The 18,884-nt window shown below is 40.5% G+C and overlaps 1 protein-coding gene and 1 long non-coding RNA gene across 4 annotated transcripts in view; one reads left to right on the top strand and one right to left on the bottom strand.

Moving 5' to 3' along the window:
• Positions 1-12,646, top strand: part of KIF5A (kinesin family member 5A) — a 63,253-nt gene extending 50,607 nt beyond the window's left edge. For 2 of the 3 annotated variants that reach the window (XM_087710591.1, XM_087710589.1), the window contains exons 22-29: positions 47-118; positions 1,066-1,170; positions 7,433-7,649; positions 9,192-9,342; positions 10,320-10,402; positions 10,948-10,975; positions 11,156-11,279; positions 11,730-12,284. In XM_087710591.1, the coding sequence (XP_087566717.1) occupies positions 47-118; positions 1,066-1,170; positions 7,433-7,649; positions 9,192-9,342; positions 10,320-10,402; positions 10,948-10,975; positions 11,156-11,234 (735 nt within the window). In that variant the 3' untranslated portion in view covers positions 11,235-11,279; positions 11,730-12,284. Of the gene's footprint in view, positions 1-46; positions 119-1,065; positions 1,171-7,432; positions 7,650-9,191; positions 9,343-10,319; positions 10,403-10,947; positions 10,976-11,155; positions 11,280-11,729; positions 12,285-12,356 lie in introns of those variants that run through there. The other variant, XM_087710590.1, reaches the window with a different exon arrangement.
• On the bottom strand, positions 5,284-18,869 carry LOC106548253 (uncharacterized). The gene is made up of 3 exons (XR_001313502.2): positions 18,740-18,869; positions 14,173-14,254; positions 5,284-6,108 (listed from the first exon to the last, which is right to left on the bottom strand). It is a non-coding gene; the product is annotated as an uncharacterized LOC106548253 (long non-coding RNA).
• Between the last annotated feature and the right edge of the window lie 15 nt (positions 18,870-18,884).

Raw genomic sequence — 18,884 nt, 5'->3', positions numbered from 1 at the left:
AAATATCATATCTCAGCTTTCTTTTCTCTGTGTGTGCCGTTTCTAGGCCCGTGAACTCCAGACCCTCCACAACCTTCGCAAGCTGTTCGTTCAAGACGTCACGACTCGAGTTAAGAAAGTAGGTAGCTCTTGAAACACATTGAAAACTTGTGAATCTTTGAAACACTTTATCTTTGAATCTTTATAAAAACCTTTTAAAATGGAGATTAGCAATTCTGTCCCCAAATTGCAGGTTGGAGTGAGAAGGTAAGGTGTGAGATATTGCATTTGCCTAAAGCCACCGCCTGAAGTCATTGCAAGGATGGGATTTGATGTGAAAGCAAATCTATGTTGATGTACCATGTTTCTTAGCTGTTATTCTGTACTAGCTACACTCCTTGAAAATCCTCTGAGCCACTAATAACTACAAAATTAGGTGGTAGTGTAATAATTTGGAGCTTCAACCCAATCTTTGGAAGCCCTTTGTGCAAGTCAGGTGTGGTCTTTCCATTGTAAAGGAGATTCACTTTCTTCTAATTTCCCCACATAGCAGTTTTGAATTTTTGCTCAAATTAAGGCAGAAAATGATTCTGTTGGATGATTCTCAGTTAGGTTACATTAAATCCACACTCATTCCCAATTCTGGAACCCACTCTTGCCATTACTTATCTTGTATGATGCACATTTCACACTTGGAATTAGAGTACTTTGTAAGGAGGCAACTGAAGAATAAAATTTAGTATGGACCGATCCATATACAGTAGAACCTCTGTTCATGACCATAACTCATTCCATAACTTTGTTCACATTTGGTTGTGACCCAAATGTAATTTTGGAAGTTTGGTGCTTACCCCCCAAAAAATAGCACGGAAGGGGAAATCAGCTGTGAAAAAAGAATTGTGAATTTTTTGGTCAGAATCCAATTTGGTCATGGTCAGAAGCCTTCATGACCAGAGATTCTAGTGTAGTTTTATTTGGGTTTTGCACTGCTAGTGTCATTGCTGTACTATCTCACAGGATTTTCACTGCTGTTCCCATCTCCTTCACTGCTGCAGAGATAAATGTCTTCTTGCTCCTTCTTTCCAGAGTGCGGAGTTGGAACCCGAGGACAGTGGGGGGGCTCATTCCCAGAAACAGAAGATTTCCTTTCTTGAGAACAACCTGGAACAGCTTACAAAAGTTCACAAACAGGTGAGTGGCTGAATGAGAGGCAAGCAACCACAAAGAGGGATGGAGCAGATAGAGAGAAGGAGGACAGCTAGTGAATTCAGGGGTATTTTTGTTCCTTATATGGTAGTTAGTCAAATGGATGGGAATCTTTTTCTCTGTCTCCATTTTGCAGTCATCATGTATTGTAGCAACACTGAATGTTCACAAGGCCATCTGGATGCTCTCTCTATTTTTTTTCATTCAGCTAGGACTCATTTGGCACAAATCCGTGCAGGGACATGTTCTCCGCTTGCTTTGGAGTTCACATAATGCAAGATCAATATATTGCCCAGGCCTACTCTCTGACTCTTTCTATAATAAAACTCCTACACATATCTGTTTGCATTTAATATTATTTTTGCTTAAATTAGGGTAATTGGTGAGCCTAATAGATATTGCTGAATGATAACTCCTGGAATTTATTTATTTCTCGCCTTTATCATTTTTATAAAAAATTCAAGACAGTGAAGATACCTAATACTCTTTCCTCCTCCCTGTATCCCCCACGATAACCCTGTGAAATGGATTGGACCAGTGGTGGGTTTCAGATCCCGTTGCAACCGGTACGCTGCAACAGTCCACCACGTGCATGCGCGCTGCATGCACATGCATACTACTGCCCTGCGACGCTCCAGTTGCTCAACGGAGCGCCACGCAGGCGCTGTACGCTGCATGTGCGTACACAAATGGCCCGGTTGGGTCAAATACAGGTAAGGAATGCAGGCAGGTGGGTGGGCCCTCCAAAGCATTGTACCGAAACGGTGCCTGCTGCTCCCAGCAGGCACCAGTACACCCGTACCGCGGTGTACCAGTCGTAACCCACCACTGGGTTGGACTGAGAAAAGAGTGATTACCCCAAAGTCACCCAGCCAGCTTTCATATCTAAGGCAGGATTAGAACTCACAGTCTCCTGGTTTCTAGTCTGGTGCCTTAACGACTGGATCAAACTAGGTAAAAACGTGGTCAACTTTGATCAGGCTGCAAAGTTGGCTAGAAAATATGGTTCACCAAATTCAGAAGGCAACAGATTTCTTCTTCCAACTTTCCCATCAAAATAGAATCACTTTTTTTAACACCAGATTTAGAGCCTATTGATCCCAAAAGTCATCACAAAGTCTTGGCTTGTGCTGAGCTGTCTCTCTCCTGTTTTCTGCTAATCCATAATAATTTGCCCTTCATACTGTATCAGTATCTTTGATTATTTGGCAAGCTAATCCTGTGGCTCAGACGGAGAATGGTTTGGGAGTTTAAGAGAGGAGAGTTGTGTGCTCGTTTTGTGCTCGTTTTTTTTATTACCCACTGCATGAGGGTGTATTTCTGAGTGTGTAGCAATTCACAGGGATTATACAGCATGTAGTTCCATGGAATTTAGGGAATCAAGAAAATATGTTTATGTTTAGATAAATTATGCTTATGTACAGAAACAAGAAATATAATATTGTAAAAAAAAATAGAAATCAATGTGTCAGAATAAGATCTTCTGAGAAAAGGACATGTAGGGAATTCAGCAGGGGTTTCCACAAATTACTGCATGGTGTGTTGTCTGATTATTGCTGTGTTTTCATGCAAGCATTAGAAGGAAATATTATTCGGTAGCAGAGGAAAAGAGGGAGAAAAACCTAATTATATGACTTGGTGAAATGCACATATGTGGTTGTGTACATTCATTGGCTCTTTGCTTATAGCTTTATACATTTTATTTCAGTGATAGATAGGCAAATTAGTGCCCTCTGGAAGTTTTACCATATAACTGAACTATTTACTTGCTTGCTTGGCCTAGATTAACTCTTCAGTCACTAATGTCTCTGGAGGTAAACATAGCGCCATCTGTAAATTAGTTAGAAGTTTAAATATAGAGAGACCAAATATAGCATAGAGGAGTATGGAGATGATCTTGAAGAAGGTATGCAACAGCCGTTACAAAAATATTAGCTTAGCTTGGGAAGATGGAGTGGGGTGAAGAGAGGAAGCAGCTCAAGATTGCCCTGGCTATAAGAGGGAGAGAGAAACTTTGTCAGGCTTTCAAGATTCTATTATTATATCCTATAACAAGGACAGAGTTCAGTGGTAGATTTCCATTTTTTTTTTACTACCAGTTTGCATGTGCGTGTGACGCATGTGCAGAAGCATCTGGGCAGGTGGGCAGAGCCTTCTGTTGCCACTACTACTGGTTTGCCTGATCCGGGCCGAACCGGGAGCAACCCACCTCTGGTAGAGTTCCATTAATTCTTATGAAGTCTGTTTTCTAACTTGGTCTACCTTGAAACTGACTGATATCAACATAAACATTAAAAATGTTACTTAAACAATCCTTTATGATTAGCCAAACTAGCAGAGAGTAACAAGAGTTGAAGTCCAAATAATTAGGCCTGTGTCATTCCACCTTTCCCTCCATAGATTTAGGGTGATACAGATGGGATCTTGCATACATAGAGAAAAGGAGTGAATACAAAATTGATACTTGAAACATGCCATTGGAAAATAGGAAACAGATATTTTACAGAATGAGGTCAAGATTGTCTTTACCATCAAGACAACATAGATCTGCTACAAGTAGTTCTGCACCAAATTTCTTCAGATTATTTAATCCACTTTTCTGGGTTGTGTAACACATTAGACTCTAAATAAATCACCCAGGCCAATTTCACACAAGACAGTAGACTAAAATGTTTGATTGATTTGTGGTTTTGAATCAGTGCATTGTGTGAATCCAGCCAAAAACTGTAAGATCCACAGGGCACTCCACTATTTCCCTTCCGAAAACTATTAGTATTTATCTCCCCTTCTTAACTGCCTTTCCAAATAGTGAACATTTTGAAGCTGTTTTGTAAGTTTAACTACATTTATTAAGAAATAAATCCTTGAAAAATATTGTGGGTTTTTTTGTGGCTCAATTAGCATCCTATGAGTGTTTCAAATTAATAAAGTAAAAAGGATCTTAAAAAGCTATCCAGAAATTTGTTGTAGCAACAAGATGATTCCAAACAGAGTGAAGGAACCATTCTCAAATAATATGTGTTCTTTTTTTTTAATGATTTGTGAGTGATGAAATACTTGAGAAATATTTATTTAGATGGAGGCAGAAAACCTGAGGAATATGCAGCTGGAGGATGAGCTCATGAAGTTTGCCTTTTTAGTAAGTCCAATCATTGATCCATTGAGATAGCTGAGGTCAAAGGTAAATACAGCTGTCATACAAAAGGAGTTGGCAGCAGGTAATAAGAGTATTTCAAATTCAATCATAAATCAAAAGCAAGAGATACAGATCATATCAGAGTGAGACAGTTGTAATACATGGCCCATGTAATCAAAGCACTGAGAATTTTGTGGCATAAGGCAACATTAGGCACGTATTTCAAGATGTTTCAGTGGATCTTTCTAGATCTACTGGATTCATCAATGCATGAAGCCTGGCCTCAAGACCTTGCACACTTGCTGGGCTTAGTTCTCTGTTCTTTCATACAGAGTGCAGCATGGACGTATTGAGGGAGTCAATGAATCTTCTTTAGAATTTGAAGAAGTTGGAGAAATGGAATCCAGTTCAGATTCTGCCCTAGCAGAGCTCAAGTCTCTAGGGAGGTTCTATAGCCTCCTAATAACTGTTTCCTCTTTGTCTGCTTTACACTTGGAGCTCTCATCATCATCTGCCACCTTGTTTACTGAGATGCCAGGGACTCCGTTTGGATTTTCTGCATGCAAAGTAAAAGGTGCATCCACAAATAATGTGTACACCCCAGTAGTAAAGAACGACTCTTCCTTGCTTAGCTTTATTCATGACAAATTTTTATCCCACGGGAATTGTGCCTTCTGGTACAATACAGAAAACACTCCTTACCATCTGTCTCAGCAGGAAATTACCCAGCTCTCTTATCCTGGCTTTCGAATTCGGCTTCCAGTCATATTGTACTTCAGTACCTCTCCCTTCTGGTTCCTTTTTCCTTCCCAACATTACTTGCTATGAAACTGTGGCAGCTTTAATTGAAAACCTCACACTTGTTTCCAAGTGCAATTTGGTGGGATTTCGCAGGAGGTCTTGGAAAGTTTCAAATAATGAATGGAATGAAAATAGCAGGAAGTAGAAAGAAGTGAGATGGATTTGCATTTCAGGCTAAGGCCTTTTATTCCCTCGTAAAATCATATATTTATTGAAGTGAGTAAATTATACAAAGATGGCAAAGCAGCAGGGGACGATGTATACTTAAACTGTTGGTAGGCATTTGCTTATTCCATTCCCTGCATTGCTTCTCATACCCATCACATATGATTTCCATTAACCTTGTTCTGTTCTCCTTCCTCCTCCAATTGTCTCTGCTTACTTTAGCTGAGTAAGATGGTAGAAAGATGCTTCTGCCATATCTCATACTCGAGAGAGAGAATTTTCCCTATTTTCAGATCAGGAAAGGAAGCTACTACTCTGATACCAGCAGCCAGAAGCAATAGAGATTGTTGGGGTGAACCTTCTTTCTCTGGGTTTCCAGAGCAGGATTTAATTGGGGACTCTGCTGATGTGCTGAGTCATGTCTGTATCCCCCTTTTCCCATTGCTGCTGTACCCTAGCTGGATCGCTGGGTCTCCAAGGTACCGTACAGCCACTCTCACATTTTCCTCTGCCTGTTGGGCTGGGCAGGAAATGTTTGCACTTGGTGACCAAATTGGGAGTACAGAAATTTATTTGGGGGGTGTGGGGGAGGACATTGATTGGGTGGAAGGTCAAGTACTACTAACCATTCCACTGCCATGGCAACTTCATCCCCCTAATGACCATTTTGCATTAGGTCATAATTTGCTGCCATGGCAACCACTACCATTGTGGCCTTCATGTCTGTACAAAGGCCTCATTCTACAGCAGCTTCATGTATATGGTTTTTACTATCCATTCTCTTGCCATGGCAATCTTGACCAAATTGTCCTACACAGCATCTGTCACAAAAAGAAAAGAAAAAAGGAAAAGCTTAGCTGTTCCATGCTAAAATCTCAACAGCAATGTACTTTCTTCCACTACAACATTAAGTAGATAGAAATAAACATCAAAATACTTAACACAAATTCCAGATAATTTCCCAGTTTGAGGCTGTATAGCCTCCTTAGTAACAACAAAAATTGATGGAAATTGTAGTCCAACACATCTAGCAGACATCAGATTACAGAAGATTGCCCTACAGTTATCTGGAAAAAACATGGTTCATAAATTCTCACTATATGCTTTACCCTCATTCTGGCTTGATATCGATTTCTGGATATGGGAACTAAATGTTATTATCTCAAACATTTTCTCTCCCTCCCTTGGAGGCTGGGCTGCCCAGTAGTTTTCCTGTCAATTACTATTGTGCTGCTGGCTGCCCCTTGAGTAATTGTTCATCTCACACCATTAAGCTGTCACCTCATGTTGCTTACCCACCTGGTGTTTAATTCAAGCTTACATATGGTGAGAGTTAAATGGATCATTGTGAGTCCTCGGCCTTTATCTCCCGACCTTGCATTTCATAAAATGTTCCCACCCCAGCATGGTGCATGGCTTGGGTCTGTAGCACTTGGGGCCTGCTTAATGGGAACAAGGGATGGGTGTCACCTATAAAGGGCAGTGGCTTGTCACCAACATCTGTGTCAACTATAGGTTGCTTTTAATAGATGTGCAACAGAGACAACTTTGGTTGGCGTGGTATTTGGGTTATTTTTCTCCATTTCATTATAACCTGGAACAGTGGCCAATTTATGTTTAAAATGTTTTGTGTGTGTGTGTGTGTGTGTGTGTGTGTGATTTTTGAAAGCGCCCCCCCCCCAAAAAAAAACTCTGCTAATTTTTACTCAGGCATTCCTCAAGGCCAGCTCCATGGGATTTTTTCATCATGGCATTCAGAAGTAGGGCAAGAGTGAAAGTAAAGCTTGTTCTTGCAAATTGAGAAGTTGGCCTTGAATATGCCCTTCATATTTTGCCCTGAGGGGCATTTTCAGACATTCCTACAAAATCTATGATACAAGGGAATAAGAAGCAATGTAGTAGTTCCCTTCTGGGGGGGGGGGGGGAATCACGCTTCTGAGGTGTGAGATTTCCAGGTAGATCAGATTGGGTAGAATTAGCACATACTGTGTGTTTTTCTGGAAAGGGCAGAATGTGAGAAAGCAGAGCAAAACTACCTTGGGATTGGAGGCAAATGTTTCAGGTCTTGGGGAATGGAGTTGTGGCTACCTTGTCCATTTCACCTCCATTACTCTTCTTTCCCTTTCTTGTTAACTTGGGGCCCAGCTGGTTCGTGACAATGCAGATCTGCGTTGTGAGCTTCCTAAACTGGAGAAACGTCTTCGGGCTACGGCTGAGAGAGTTAAGGCCCTGGAGGGTGCACTGAAGGAAGCCAAGGAAGGGGCAATGAAAGACAAGCGCCGCTACCAGCAGGAGGTAGACCGCATCAAGGAAGCAGTGCGCTACAAAAATAGCATGAAGCGCAATCACACTGCACAGATTGGTAAGCAAACAAATTCTTTAGTTTGGGGGTGGGGTCTGATTCTGGTGAGCATGGAGACCGTTCTCAGTGGTAGCAGGTATATTATTGATATGTGTTTTAGGAAGGAGCAAATATCTTTTCTACTTGACTGTATGTAATGCTATGTAGCACCTTATTTTTCTAGACTATAAGACATACCAGATTTTTTAAAAAAGTTTTTGCACTCTGCAGGCCTCCCAAACCCTCTGCATACCTCGTTTTTTGCAAAAAAAAAAGGGGGGGGCATGCAGAGCTTTAAGAGGCTCTTAGAGTGCTCATGGGGGCTGGGGTGGTCAAAAACGAGCAAAAAGGGGCCCTCCCCGGCCCTCAGGAGTAATTTGCAAGCCTCCCAAACCCTCTGCATGTCCATTTTTGCAAATGGGGCGGGGTTTCAAAAATTCTGTATTCAATGTGTAAGACACACCCAGATTTTCACCCTCTTTTTTGAAGGAAAAAGGTATGTCTTATACTCTGAAAAATATGGTATTTTTGATTCAATTTGGAATCAATAAGTTTGGAAGATGGGAGTGTCACTGCTGCATCCGAAATTTGTTAAAGCAACCTATCATTTTCCGCAGAAGTTTCTGCTATAGTCACATGATCCTTAAAATTTTACAAGTAGCCCTCGACTTTTACAAGTGGTCCTCATCCATTTAATGACCATTTGAAGATACCATGACCTTGGGAAGAATGCTTTACAGTTCATAAACTGGATGTTGTGAAACAACACACATACACACCCCACAGGTGACCATAATCTGGGTGCTTGGGAACTTGTTTTCACTTACAACTAGTTGCCAAGCGCCCCATGATCATGTGATCACAATTTGCAATCTCCTCTGCCAGCTTTCCCAGAGAATCAGTGGGGAAGCTGGCAGGGAAGATTGGAGGCTGCTATCACCTACCATAGAGTTGAGATTTCTTCCATGCAGAAAGCTCTTTGAAAGCAAAAGGACTGCCATCCAGTTGGGAATCTCAACTCTGCACACAGCTGATTCCAAACCCCCCCCCCATATACAGAACTTTCAGGTAGACCTTTGAGAGCAAAAGGCCTACCTGTCAAGGGGAGGGGAACTTCTCCAGCAGAAATGGAGCTCAGATTCCCCAAAATCCCAGCTCCATTCCTGAAACCCAATTCAGTAGTACCCTTCTGTGCATGGAAGGGAGTTAAACTCTTCCAGTGGGATGGAAAAATAAAACTCAGACCCTGAAAATCCTAGCTCCATGAATTAATGAATTAATGGTGTGTGTGTGCATGCCCGCACACACACACGGTGACTGTACATCCTTATATATAACGGATAGTCCTTTATTTCAGAAAGCTTTTCTTTAGATTTATTGAATTATTTATTTTATTGGTTTTGCTCTTGAGCTTTCCTTTGTGAAGAAATGTCATAAACAAACAATTTTATAATCCTTACGAGTATTTTTCAGATTTTTCCCTTGTTCAGATTGTCCTTTACTCTTCCAAGGAAACGCTGTATGGTTTATCCAATCAAATCTGACATTTGTTTCCTCTTGCAGCAAAACCAGTGCGACCAGGGCACTATCCAGCTTCATCCCCGACCAATCCTTATGGTGTCCGTAATTCTGATTGCATCAGCTACACCAATAGCCTCTTCCAGAATTATCAAAATGCCTACCTGAATTCTGGTGGCACTGTGCCTGACAGCTAGTGAGTATATTTGACTTCTATTTCTGTGCAATTGTGCAAACTATGATTGGCTTACGGTGTGGTTGGCTTAAGACAGCTTTCTAGATGAATCTATCAGTTTTTCAGGTAGCAATCTGAAGAACATTTTGCTCCATAAATCAAAGTTGAATATATCATAATTTCATTTGATTTACATAAAATCTGATCTAAATCTAAGTCTTAGTTATTGGTTGGTTGCAAAGAGTAGGCCTAGGCCAACTGCAATTTTTTTTTTGACCTGGACTCTGGAATTCTAAAATAATTTGAATGTGCAAGATCCACTATATATTATCATGTGGAGAAGAAGTCATGCCAGAAGAATGAATTTGTATTTGCTTATGTGCTGGCTGGTCTAACCTACTTTTAAAAATATAATCTAAGATGCATTAAGTCTGAGCTGGAGATATAAATTACTCACCAGATCATTACAATCTTCACAAATACACAGGGGGGGGGGGAAATAACTGGAATTAATAACAAAACTTTTTTTCAAAAAAAAAAAAGACTGCTATGTTTGGCTGTCATTCAAAGGTCCAAGATTTAAGTTGGAGAATCAGGAACAAGTTCATCCACATTGGGGATTTAGTGGGATGACTGTTTCCCAAACTTGCCCTCTTCAGATTAAATACTCTTTCCTGGAATTTAGTACATTTAGTAATTTGAATACAAGATCTTAATAGTCATTTATTTCCTACACATTCTTACTTGCAAAGGCTTTTTAAAATCATTTTGACACACAGAACTTCTCTCCCCAGCTTTTAGCGTCACATTTGGCTTCAGGGTTCTCTGTTCTATTACAGCACAACGATCCCTAGACGTTCCCCTCAGCTGTAAGCTTCAGCACTGAGACAAGTGGAATAGAACTGAGACAGCTAGGCATCTACGGTCCTTTTACCATACATAATCTATTAATATCCATTCACTGCTTATATATCCCTTTTCTTTTTCCATTCATGCAGCTTTACAAGTGCACCTTCCAGCAGTGGAAGCAACTCCTCCACTGCCCCTCTGACCTCCTATCAGAAGCTCAATATGGATAATGGTAGGATATTGGGAAGAAAAAATAAGTACACCCTTCAGGCGAAGGGAGGGTGGTGCCTGTTGCCTTTCTGTTTGCCTAGACTGGGTCTATCAGTAGCTTGAGATCATTGTGGCCCCATTTAAAGGACCCATTTGGTGTGGAGGCAGTGTGTTTATAATGAAAGTTTATTCTCACATCCCACTCTTTCTTGGTTTACAGACAGGGATGCCGTGCATGGGTCCTCTGTCTCAGAAAACAAATGGGACAGGAAAGCTGGAAAGCAAAGAAAATAAACTCAAGAGATGTATTTTCAATAGAAAATACTTCAGAATAGATCTCCTTTGTCATTATCTTGTGCTTGAGGTGCTGGTAGGTTCGTGTTTAAGTTTCAGTGAGGCAGCACTTTCCTGGCAGAACTAAAACACACACACACACACACACACACACACACACACACACACACACACACACACACGGCACTGGTTGCCCCTTCAGCATGTGCCCTTTTCTGAATTGTAATGCTGTTTTTTTTTCTTTCCCTGTTCTTCCACTGGATGGGTACACAGGAAATGCCACAGACATCAATGATAACAGGTGAGAAACTGTATGGAGGAAGATTGCCTAGCCATTGGATCAAATCAGTTTTCTTATTTCTTCAGAGTGGTTAGTTCCAGGGACAAATTATTTATTTATTTGTATACAAAAGTATGGGGAAAGCATTTAGCAGGGAGGGGAGGTTTGAGATACTATGTGTTCTTTTTTCCTCTGCTGTAGAAGTGACCTGCCCTGTGGTGTTGAAGCTGATGAGCAAGCCAAGCTCTTTCCCTTTCATCAGGAGACTGCAGCCAGCTAATACCCAGTATCACCACCTGCCCAGAGCATCTAAACTCACCATCAGGTTAAGTTCATCATATGCTCTCTATCTCACCATTTTTTTTATTGCATTTCATAATATTTCCTCTTCCCACGACTCCATCAGATTTGCCCTTCAGCTTCTTCCAACTGGGTAAATATTTTTCTCACAAGATTTGCTAGACGCCTTTTAATTAAAACAGAATAAACTCTGTCTTGCACAAGGGGCATAGGGTAGGTCCTCCCCCCACCCCCTTGATCCTTCACGACATAAATCCTGTTTGTGAGCTTCCAGGAGTAAGTATTCTGGCTGGCTGTCACCAAATCCATGGACTTAATGATTCAACACCACCAATTTTATCTCTGTAAGAACTACTGGCAAATTGCAGAACTAAATGCAGAAAGCTTCCTCCTTAATATTTAGCTGGAGAGAAGCTTGTATATTAAGTTCATTTCTATTGACTTTTCCCTCTTCCCTCTTTTCCTCATCTTGTAGTTTCTAAATGGGATGGAAGCCTCACACCTGCATGCTGCAGCCGGCTTTCCTTGACTTCTGCTACAATTGGCCCTGTCCTTGTGTCCTGCTCTCTCCGTGTCCTGTATATTTATCAGCTGCTGCTTCACTCTCACTGTTTCTCTGTCTTACTTACTTAACTAGAGAATAATGTATTCCCTTATCTCTTTGGATCCCTGCTCCTTATTCCAGGAGGACTTGTGCCTCTCCTTTCCTGCCTCAGTTGCCTTAAGGGATGGGCTGCCAGGAAAGAACCTAGATGTAGAAGCACCCCTAATGTGCAAACAATTCTTGCCGAAGAGAAAGGGCATAAAGAGTTTCCCACATGTCGTAATGACCCTTGACCTGCAGTACAACACCACCCACCCCAATATCTTTAGGTCTTACTGTAAGAATAGAAGTTGAATACCTCCAAGTAGGTAGGCTAGAACTGTTGTAGTGTATGTATTAGCTGACTTTCAGATAAGGCCTAGAGCTTTAAAATCTAGTTTTTATCCTTTGGGGTAATCCCCAAAGAATATAAATATTGGCAGCTAGCTTTACCTTTAGGAGTTTCCCATGATGCTTGAGCCTCAGCCCTTATGGACTTACATTTCCCATTTTTCGTAGGTCGCTATGGCACTTCAGAAATGGCCTTGGAAAGTCTTCTACAGAAAGGAGATCCTGCTAGTCATTTCCTTCAGTTGATACAATGTTAGGAACGCTGCCTATCCTGAGCAGTTTTGTTTGTTGGGTGAGGACTTTATCAGTGGGGACTCTAACTCAACTAATGTTGAGCCAGCAACATGGCCTCAGGAATATAAGTGGCCCCATTTCATTCTGTAAAGGAGAAACTAGATAGTAGTTTTGCTTTTGCAGGGGCAGGGTTACAGTTTGTAGAACAGACCTGTTGGATTTGACGGGTAAATTCTCTAGCAAGTCCTAACCAACCACTGCATATCTGGGGCACAGGCCGGGGCCTAATGATTCTGTAAAATGAAACAAAAAAAAATTAGGCTGCTATCAACATTTTTTCAGTCGTTCCCTTTTATCTCTTGATAGCTGGCTCAGGGGCCTTTCATTTGTGCTCCCATGTGTATATTTTGAGGGAACAGTGAGTCCACTGCACATCTTTAACTTAATGTCACCACTTCTGAGTCAATAGGGCAAACAGGGTTGGGAGACAGGGAAAAGTGGCTTTTACAAAGTATTGCAAGCCTCTTTCCTGTCAAACTCTTAAAACAGCAATAACCCTGTTTAACTGTCTTCTTGATGGTTGTTGACATCCTGTCATTTTATCCCTGTCTACTCAGATCACATCAAATGTTGCATGTCAAGCTATTCAAAAGTTTATTTAAAAAAAATAAATGAAGAGTTAAAAAAACAGGTTTGTGTGCTCTGTTACTGTCTCTTTAATAAAAATTCCTTTAGGTGAAACTCAAATCCTCGTGTGACTACATGGATATATCCATGCAATTTCTTGGCAATTATATAAAAGAGCTTTGTAACATGTAATTATTTTTTTTTAATCCAGTCTAGTCTATGGAACTTCCTGATGATTTCACATCCAAGTCTAACCTGGTCTGAATGTGGTTAGCTTTCAAGTCGTCAGCTATCCATTAAGACTGGGGAAAAATGGGAGAGGGGGAAAGTATCTGCAGTAGATATCAGGAAAAAAAAAAACAGAATGCGTGGTAAGGGAAAAGACCAGTAGGTGAATAACTGAAATATTATGAGTTAATTCTCAGGATGCTTTATCACCATAATAATGCTTTCAAGCTGTGCATTTCTGCTTACCACCCCAAAATACAACATTATACAGCTCATATAATATATACCGTAATAAAAGTACATTAGAGGGGCAATCCAAATCCTTTCCATTAATTGACCGTTATGATATTTGGCACTTTTTAAACAGAACAAAAATATTTATTACATATATATGTAATATGTATATATGTATGTATGTATGTATGTATGTATGTATGTATGTATGTATGTATACACACACACACACACACACACAAAATATACGATATATTTTAGATATATCCTTTTTGTAAAAGCTCATAGTGGTTTACATGGAGCTCACTTCTCACTTTATATCCATAAAAATAAATGTGAAATAGGTTGTTTTCTCTCTCATATTATTAATATAGCATTATAATATTACATAATACTACTATTACATAATACTACTACTTAGAATCATTAAATTAAGTTGAATTCTGAGAGATGTGAGGTAGATAAAAGGAAATATCTCTGATCTCTAAGTCAGGTGGTTTTAAAAGAAGTCTCATGGGGGAATAAGGTTATTGAATGAGGGATCCTTGGTGCTCTCTGGGCTTGGTTGTTTTCTTATAGATTTTTCATTATCCAAATTAGGTAACATCAAAGATTGCTAATCATAATAATCATATAGACTCTAATTCTGAAGGTAACATACCAGTTGTTAGTGGACATAGGCAGAAAGATTTGCTACTGTATGTTCCTGTCCTGCTTGGCTTCTCGTTAAGTATCTGATTGTCCTACATAGGAACAGAAAGCTGGGTTAGATCATTGGATAGATTCCACACAACTTTTATGTTCTTGTAACTAAAGGACAAAACTTTAATTATTCGGGCTCAGAATAAGGGTACTTTGATAATGGCATGGTAAGCATCAGTATTAATAATCCTGTGCCATCCAGAGTTTGAAAAAAACATTCTGTTAGTTGTAGGTTGTTTACATATTTAAGTAATGAATAGATGGAGGAATGTACATTTCCAACGTCTTATTACAACAACTTTCAACCCAGTCCCTCCAGACATATTGAAACAATTCCGGGATTTCTATAACTAAGTTCTCTGTTGGTTAGGCTGGCAATGAAATCTGGAAAGTGCAGATCTGAATATCATATAGAAAGACTATCACAGAAACATATGATGTTTATAAGTACTATAAACTATTACAGAAAATAAGAGGAATCCCAAAATCTGATTTAAAGTGACCCATAGCTCAAGATCTAATATAATTGGAGAGAGAGAGGGAGGGAGGGAGGGAAACTTCTAGCTTTTCTAAGAATGAACAATGGTAGCATTCATTGAACTCACACGTTTTATGGAAACCCAGACTCTATAATTTGTAAACTATTGATTAAGGCAGCAACAAAGGGTCTAAAGTTAAAGATCTAAACATTACTGAACCCTGTTGTGATCAAAATATTTAAAAAATAATGCTGTGCTTTCTTGCCATGTTGAAGTAGATTTATATTCTACCTTTCTAGTCAATGTAAGGATGGAAAGCTGCCAACCATCAATGACATAAAAGGGTACAAAAATAAACATTCAAAAACATAAATGAAAAACAATTCATATGTTAAAGTCCAAATGTAATACCTGGAGAATTTCTGGGAGCATGGACATCTGCTGGTGGGTAAATAATAAAATGTGCATTATGACATCATCCAATATGTACTGGTGTCATGACAACCCCTCCCTCACATATTGGCACTACAGAGATAATCTTGTGTCACAACATCAGAACAGAGTCGCCATCAGTTTAGCCTCATAATATCAGAAGCTGATTATTGTGTCCAGGAGCAACACTGAAGTGTCTCTCCTGTATGCCAGATGGACACGCCTCTGAAAACTACAGTGGGGAATGTCAATGAAATATTTAGAACACTCTATAATCCTGCAGTATTGTGACCTGCTAGTTAATCAGAGCTTCAATTAAACCCCATTACTAGATAAAAGATGTTGGTTAAACAAAGAACTGTTGGAAGAAATGTCCTTCTGGGTTCAGCTCCAAGTGGGGAAAAAGACACTGGAGACATAGAGACTGCTTGGAAAGATGGTTTAATGGTGGACAGAACCACATGGCTTAAGTCCTGAACAGAAAAGGTGATCACATGCTTCAATGTTGGGTGAAGAAGAGAAGAGAAAGAAGGGCTGAAAGTTCCTGGCTTTATACCCTCTATTCAGCCCCACCTCTGTTTCCTGTTCCTGTGTAAGAAATGTATTGATTGGTTGTCAGGACTCTCATGGGGTCAAGTTTGAGTTTCCAGATGCCATATGGTGAGTTTCTGTGGAAGGCTAATACTATCATACGTTAATCCCGTCATCCTGGAGCTGAAGGGGAGAACTCTTTATTATGTAGAATAGACTGGCTTGGGAATTTTACTGGGCCATTAAGGAAAGTGGGGGCTATTAAGAGTGAGTCTGTTTCCTGCCTAAAACATGTTTCTCCATTTCTTATCCAGGGAAATATAATATTCTGCCTTTTCAATATTTCCTAGGATATTTCATTTTTCTAGGAGAGGGGTGGATGCTAACTTCCTACACAATGCAGAAAAGTATACTATCATGTTTTTATCACACATATTGAGCCAACATTTACTGTCTTTGAAAAAAATCCTGGATTTAGCAAGTGTTGGTGCCTCTAGCCCAGGGGTGGATTCCTGCAGTTCTAACCTATTCTATAGAAGAGGTTCCACAAATCTACAGTGCCGTTTAGAACCAGTTTCAGCTCCCTCCCTCCGCCCATCCGCACATCATCAAGATGAGGAGCGAGAGGAGGAATTCTGGGAGTTGAAGTCCACAAGGCTTAAAGCTGTCAAGTTTGAACACCCCTGGGGGTTTTTATCTAAAGGTTTAGGGGTTCAAGGGTATTGTAACGTCACAGCTTTAAGACTTGCATGCTTCAAATGCCAGAGTTTCCGAACCAACATTTTGGTTGCTAAGCAAAAGCGTTGTTAAGTGAGTTTTACCATATTTTACAAGTTGGCCATGCCCACCCAGTCACATGGCCAGCAAACCACTCCCACCTGGTCACATGGCCAGCAAGCCACTCCCACAAAGCAGGCCACACTTACAGAAGAGGTTCTAAAATTTTTTGAAACCCACCACTGCTCTAGCCCTATCTTCCACTTGCAGCTCAACAAAAAAGATGGGAATAATTGAAAATGTTTTGAATTTTTTTGAAAGCTTTGAAGAGTTCAAGAAAATCAAAAGGCTTGATAAACACGAAGGAAAGATTTTTTTTACTGAAGAATACAGCATGAGAAGACAGAAGTTAGAACTTTCTTTGAAGTGTTTAAATATTGTTTGCAGAAAGAATACAAGATTTGACCAATGTTAAAGTAATGGGTTTTATTGGAGGGAGGATGTTTAATGGTTTCTTGATTAGAAGTGGAGGATAATAGTTATTTCTGATCATGTTTGTTTCTTGAGTGGGACTCAAGGATGATTATTTGAAAAAAGAAAGGATTTATATTGGATGTAATAAATACAATTTATAATACTTTTTCTGATAACCCTTACTGGACTTCTAATATGGAGAGTTGAAGTTTTAGACATGGGTTTACAGAAACTCGGGTGAGATATGGAATGAAAAAAATTGGTTTAAGGTTTATTGACATTTGTATGCCGCCCACTCCCTAGGGACTCTAGGTTTCATTTTATTTAAGTTCTCAATGTTGACTATAATGCTAAGGATGAAGAGGTAGGTTTCTGTTTTTCGTTTTCTTCATTTTTTAATTTTCAAATCTTTAATGTATTTTTTCAGTTGTTGTGTAAAATTTAACTTGTATAATATAATCATTAATAAAATTATTGAGGTGGGGAGAAGAACAAGCAGGGCTGCTTTGTAACCCAGCGTTTAATTTTTTTAAAACTTGTTTCTCTCAGGACTCCACTTCTAAAAATTGAGGACCCCCCCCCCAAAAAAAAACCTTTTTGTTTGTATGGGTCTATACTTAGGTTATTTACAAAGTCAACGAAATGCCAATGAAATGGGTTCAGATAATTAGTTTGTGGCAGGTGTGTCTCAATCACCTTTCCCAGATAGATGCTACAGCTGGAACATTCCCTAACAGATACACATCAATACGTAAAGAGATGACAATTTAGTTCTACCTTCTATGTCTTTTTGAGTTGCCACATGAACAAATGTAGTAATTAGTCCAGTTATATGTCTGTATATTTAATGAACTATAATTATTCTGATTATGGATAGGCCAGTTTGGTGTAATGGTGAAGACATCACGGTGGAAACTGGAAGGCCATCGAGTTCCAGTCCCACTTGAGGAACAAAGCCACCTTGGCCCAGTCCCTCTCTCTCAGACCTAAACTGGCAAGGCAAACCACTTCGAAAAACACTTGCCAAGAAAACAGCAGGGATTAGTCAAGTCAACTTGTCTCGAAGGCTATGTTTATATATATTCTATTACTTATAATTTATGGTGTTGTGGCTCTGTCTCTCCCCCTCCCCTCCAAAAACATTTCCTTAACTAAGGGCTTGATGAAGTAACACTCCTGCCTAGTGTAATGACCACCTCCTCTGTTCTGCTGAATTTTTAAACGCTGCCCTCGACCCTTTTTTCCTTTCCAACCCTTCCCATTCCTCTAGATCAGTGGTTCCCAACGTTCCCACAGGGGGGCAATCTGATTTTTAATGAGAGCAATTTGAACCTTGTTTAAACCAGGTTAATGGCCTTTTAGGCTTCCTCCGCGTGAATAGGGTTCGCTCTTTAAGTAAAGTAATAATTATATGTTGGGGGGGGAGGGCGTCTGGATTTTAGAGATGCTTAGATGGAGAATGGCCAAAAAAGGGTTGGGAACCAGTGCTCTAGTTCGGCGGGGGGGATCTATGGCCCTTTTGTGACCTGTGGACTTCAACTCCCAGAATTCCTGAGGCAGAAATCCCATGCTGGCGCAGGAACTCTGGGAGTTGAAGTCCACAGGTCACAAAAGAGCCACAGTTCCCCACCACCTCCGCTCTACAGATAGTTCCATTCATCGTGTACCTGCAAGCGCCATGTTAGCTTCCCACCCCGCATAGAGTTAAAGTACCAAAAAGGGGGGGGGGACGCGCAATCCTATACAGGGAGCGTTTACGCCATACCGAGCGTCACACATTAGGCAACCACCGTTTACTAGCAAGGCCTAACGCTTGCCGCCGCCACCACAGACGGACGCCCCGAGACGGACATCCAAAGGAGCTGTTTCCATCCCCGCTCCTTTGTGACGCACCTTAACTGCCGCCTCCCTTCGTGGTCACGTGCAGCGGAAAATCAGCTGACCGTTTTACTTCCGTTACCGGCGTTCCGGGCTGCCGTTGAGTCCGAGCGGCCGGCGCGTGGGTAGGCAGGCAGGCGGCCACTTGGCGCGGGATTCG

Source organism: Thamnophis sirtalis, unplaced genomic scaffold (genome assembly GCF_051295495.1).
Source record: "Thamnophis sirtalis isolate CommonGarterSnake01/CBP01778 unplaced genomic scaffold, rThaSir2_p1.2 scaffold_3, whole genome shotgun sequence".
Classification (NCBI taxonomy): domain Eukaryota; kingdom Metazoa; phylum Chordata; class Lepidosauria; order Squamata; family Natricidae; genus Thamnophis; species Thamnophis sirtalis.
This window is presented reverse-complemented; position numbering and strand designations above follow the sequence as displayed.